Raw genomic sequence first — 5,289 nt, forward strand, 5'->3', positions numbered from 1 at the left:
ATATATATATATATATATATATATATATATATATATATATATATATATATATATATATATATATATATTATTATTATTATTAATAAAATACTTTACAAAACACTATTTGTCAAAAGACTTTTGAGCGCTGTATATGCGTGAGTTTTGAAATATTCGGCTATCATGCTCACTCCCTGGCCATTCTGGAACAATATCTAGTATTTCAGTACGCGATCCGACAACAACCTATAATAATACTTTTGAAAATACTTTTGAAAATATTTTTGAAAATACTTTTGAAACTTCTACGAATATTTTCTTGAAGAAAATAAGTTGCTTCGCATATTATCCGAAGACGAATGTCTTCAGACATCAGTAGGTATGATAGGCCGATTCTAACTCAGGTCTTCTGAGGGTGAGGGGCGAGGGTACCGCGGGCGAGAGGGTATGACGTCAGCGTGGGAGGATTGCGTCACCGCGGGGGGGGGGTATGACGTCACCGAGGAGGGGTTATCAGCGGTCGATAATTGGGGGGCATATCGACATTACCGACGGTCGGTAATTTTTACCGATATTACATAACATTTAATTACATAATTTTTACCAACATATAATTACACAATATCGACAATACCGACGATCGGTAATTTATTACCAATATTATATACCAACATTTAATTACTTAATTTTTTACCAACATATATATTTACATAATTTTTACTCACATATTTACATAATACCGATGATCAGTAATTACTGATATTATATAATTTTCCTATCTGCTTTCGATAAATCAATTTAATGATCTGCGGCGGATTTTTCGCGGCGGTTTTCGCGGCCGTTTTTTTGCGGCGGTTTTTGCGGTGGTTTGCGGTGGTTTTTGCGGCGGTTTCCGCGCCGCCCGCTCGCATATTTCGCGGTGTAATTTTTTATAGTCGCAGCTGCAAACTCTAAGAATTTGCAACTCGTATTAAATATCACTGCGCGACTACATATTGCAAACGTATGCACTCGACAGTTAGATGCGCAAGAAGAAGAATGTGACACATGATATTCTTATTACTAATGAGCACGTACACTGTGTCCCCGCGACAAGATTTTGTAAGCGTTACGGTAAAGAACGGGAATGAAACGGTAAAAAACGGTAATGAAACGGTAAAGAATGGTAATGAAATGGTAAAAAAACGGTAAAGAACGGGAATGAAACGGTAAAGAAACGGTAAAGAACGGTAATGAAACGGCAATGAAACGGTAAAAACAGTAAAGAAACGATAAAGATACGTGTGACGATGTCTTACACGCATCGTCCCTAACACAGCCGACGCAACATCCGTCGGCTGTAAACGGCGCTAAGCGCTAAACAAATAAAACCAAACATAAACATGCGCCACGCCTAGCATAAGTCACGTCAACAACGACGTCAAATGTAAAGAGACGGTATATAAACCGTGGCCGAGAAATAAGCAAAGAGACTGATCCGGACCGCCGACCGAACTCGATGCTTCAAAGCGGAGAGCAAGGTATCCGACCATATCGTTTCTATCTTCCCGTCAACCTCCGAAACCGCACAGACGAAACCGGCACCTGGAGATTGTGTGTTCGCTATCTCCGTCAAGCGCTCTTGACACCGACTTCGCCTTTCTATCAGGATCCAACGATCGGTCTACGAGTTCGTGTGTTCGCGAACCCGATCAAGCCTTCTCGGTACCGATCGTATCCCGACTCCACGTGCAAGTTTCCGAGCCAGTGTGTTCGCTGCGCCCGATCGAACGTTCTCGATACTTGCCTGATTCGTCGCGGCGATACGCGAGCCGCCCGATATATCGCGCTGCGTGCTGCGACACGCAAACACCGAGAGTACCGCCGGGCCCCCGCGGCCACCAATCTGTTCGCACCGCGATTCGCGGATTCCGTGCGACTTATCCCTCGCGACCTGCCGTCTTCGCGACCTGCCGTATTCGCCCCGCCTACCGAATCGCAAGATCCAGACGAGCGAAAACGAGACCTGACCACTGCTGCCGCTCCACGTCGAAATACACGCGGTTCACATCGTTGTTCTGTATATTAAACTTCTAATAAATTGTTATTTATTATTACTTGCTGGTGTCAATTACTCAACGATCCCGGACTCCGACGAGCGATATTCCCGGCTACACGACCAACAACCGACACGCGACGTGCGGCTGTTACATTGGCGCCCGAACAGTTTAACTAGTGATCTGACACAAGCAAGCAATAACACACAAATAACAACGTCTATAGATTATCAAAAGATCAAATTATAGAACAGCTACGTGAACAAAATATAGAAACCGAAGGCACACTCGACGAATTGCGAACACGGTTAGTGCAATTCTTAAGAAAAAAATCTGGGAACGACAAAACAGAATATGCAAAACGAGACCATAATGCCAAAGCAAGACGAATCCACATCGTCCATAGAATTAACAGAACCTATAAACTAGATAATGAATCAAATTAGAAAATGGGGGTGCCACTTTGATGGACGTAACCCACACGCATTTCTGGAACGAATGGAGGAGTTGAGCCAGGCATATGGATACCCGGGCGAATAATTATTACGGGGATTACCGGAAATGCTAAGAGGAGAAGCCCTAACATGGTACCGTAATAGTCGGGACGCGTGGAACCCATGGGGGGACTTCCGAACAGATTTTGAAAGAGAGTATATCCCGCGACAATTCCAGGCGCAAATGCGACGCCAAGCACGAGGAAGGGAAAAGAGGGAGAACGAGCCATTCCGTAGTTACGCCAATGATATTCTCAAATTAATGTGCAGAGCAGGGGGATGGACGACTGGGGAACAGCTCGACCTTCTATATGAAAACATGCTGCCGGAGTGGAAAAAATTTGTAAAAACAGAAGAGGTGGGAACAGTAACAGAATTACGCGAGAGAGTTACTGAATTGGAAAATCTAGAACAACAAATTAAAGAAAGAAACAAGGCAAAATACAAACTGCGAACGGGACGACCACCAGCAACAGCCGCCACCTATAAGGACGAGTGTTGCTGGCAGTATAAGCAAAGAGGGCATAATCGATTCGAATGTAGACAAACACCGCGGAAATTCAGCTCACAGTGCGGCAAAGACGGCGTCCTCACCAAAGATTGCTACCCGCCGTCGGGAAACGCCAGGCGGGTCGAGCCCCCGAGAGGCTCGGCCCACTGTATAAAATATATGCCAAGGCCATTTACAATAATAAACGTAAATGGACAAAAAATCCGAGCACTGATTGACTCGGGGTCGGAAGCGTCCTTTATTAGACCAGAGATAGCACACAAACTAAAATTACAGATAAAACGAATGAAAGACAATGTACGGCTAGCAAACGGGACGAAAACTGAAATACTCGGAACGGTAACAGCGACTATACAAACAAACAAACAAAAATACAGAAGACAGTTAAGAGTACTACCGAACTTGGGAAGTCCTATAATAATAGGAACGGACATATGGACGGACTTACAGATTACACTACCGCCACCACCACGTACAACGGCAAGAGAAATACTGGATTTATACGAAATCGAAGACGAAATGACGAAACAATCGGAACGAGAAGAGAAGCAACTAAGACAATTTTTAACAGAGGAATTATAGATGTTTGACAGAATACAGGGACCGACAGACAGGATACAACACCATATAACATTAACAGACAAAAGAACGATTAAACAACGATACCGACCCCGAAACCCGGCTATGAAGGCGATAATCAATCAGGAGGTGGAAGACATGCTACGGGAAGGAATAATCGAGCCCTCAAGAAGCGCATAGAGTTCACCAGTGGTAGTGGTAAAAAAGAAGGACGGGTTACGCAGATTCTGCATAGATTTTAGGAAAGCAAATAACGTCACGGAAAAAGACGCATATCTCGGCAACATTAGACAAGCTCCGGGGGGCTCCATATTTATCCACCATCGATTTGAAAAGTAGGTACTGGCAAATCCCACTAACGCCAGCAAGCCGACCGTTGACAGTATTTACGGTACCAGGAAAGGGGCTTTTCCAATTTAAGGTAATGCCGTTCGGCCTCCATTCGGCACCAGCGACATTCCAAAGACTGGTAGATAACATAATCGGCCCCGAGCTAAAGCCTAGAGTATTAGTATACCTGGACGATATAATTATCATTAGTAAAACGTTTAAGGAGCACCTGACGCAGTTAAAAGAGGTTTTTAAAAGACTACGGGAAGCCAAATTAAAAATAAATGTAAAAAAATGCCGGTTTTGCAGGAAGGAGTTGAAATACTTAGGACATGTAATAAATAGTAGAGGAATCCAAACGGACCCCGAGAAAGTAAGTGCCATACGCGACTGGCCAAAGCCGAATGTTATAATCGCGAATAATATCAGTGCTTTCGAAACACTTCTCAAGGAATCGTTTCGAATGCGCCACGACAAAGAAGCGGATGTGCAAGTGCTGCGATAAGCACCACCTTGCACATTCCGCATTTAGGACCTCAATTCAAAACACATCGAACCATTACCAAATATGGTAATGTTCTTGTCGCCAAGCACCCCCTCCGACAAGCCTAAAACAATATTATAAAAGAGCGGAGAAGACCGCTCGCGTCAGACTTAACACCTCGGTCTCTCGCCGCGACATACGTGACCAACGCGCGGTTCGCACATTACTAATAAAAACGGGAGTAGAAATTAAACACGTACATATGTACTTATTAAATAAACCTTTTATATTTAAACTATTCAACGTAGTACTATTATTGAGTACATCTCGCACTCACCGCCACACACCCTGCCGCGCCCGTATCACCGATCTCGAACTTTTTTCGTGTCCCGGCAACACGGGCACGACAATTTGATGGCAGCGGTGGGATTGGTGTCCGCCGGGCCTGGAACTACCTGTGAACAGAAAGTGAATTACGGGTAAGAAAAGGATGGCGTAAGTGACGAAAAAAGAAAAAATGCAAAAGAGAAATCATCGGAGCTAACTAGTGGACGTCGGAGATACGTCTACTGAAAAAAAACGCTACCGGTTATCTCAAAAAAGAGCGAGAAACTATAAGACCGAGAAAAAACAACTACTCCGTAAATACATTAGACGACAAGTCTACAAAAACAAAAAGAAGAAAAAATTTTGGAGAGAGCTCAAAAAGTCATTAAGAGCCCTCCGAGACAACACATTGAGACAACAAGGCTAACGAAGACGGCAGAGGACAGCGGTAATCGGTGAAAGAAGAGCAGCAGCGTAATCAAGGCGACCGTCGGAGCTACGGCCTACGATACTACGTTGTCAGCGACACCGGAGTCTACGGCAAATGCA

At 44.0% G+C, this 5,289-nt stretch overlaps 1 protein-coding gene across 1 annotated transcript in view; it reads right to left on the reverse strand.

Annotated features, from left to right (window-relative positions):
* The window catches only part of LOC116851663 (putative nuclease HARBI1), a 6,956-nt gene extending 5,673 nt beyond the window's left edge, over window positions 1-1,283 (reverse strand). The window contains 2 exon segments of the mRNA XM_032831315.1: window positions 119-225; window positions 1,278-1,283. Coding sequence (XP_032687206.1) covers window positions 119-225; window positions 1,278-1,283 — 113 coding nt within the window.
* Window positions 1,284-5,289: the final 4,006 nt, after the last annotated feature.

This window comes from Odontomachus brunneus, unplaced genomic scaffold (assembly GCF_010583005.1).
Source record: "Odontomachus brunneus isolate Ranch 3 - 2012 unplaced genomic scaffold, Obru_v1 Obru_scaffold_185, whole genome shotgun sequence".
In the NCBI taxonomy this organism is placed as follows: domain Eukaryota; kingdom Metazoa; phylum Arthropoda; class Insecta; order Hymenoptera; family Formicidae; genus Odontomachus; species Odontomachus brunneus.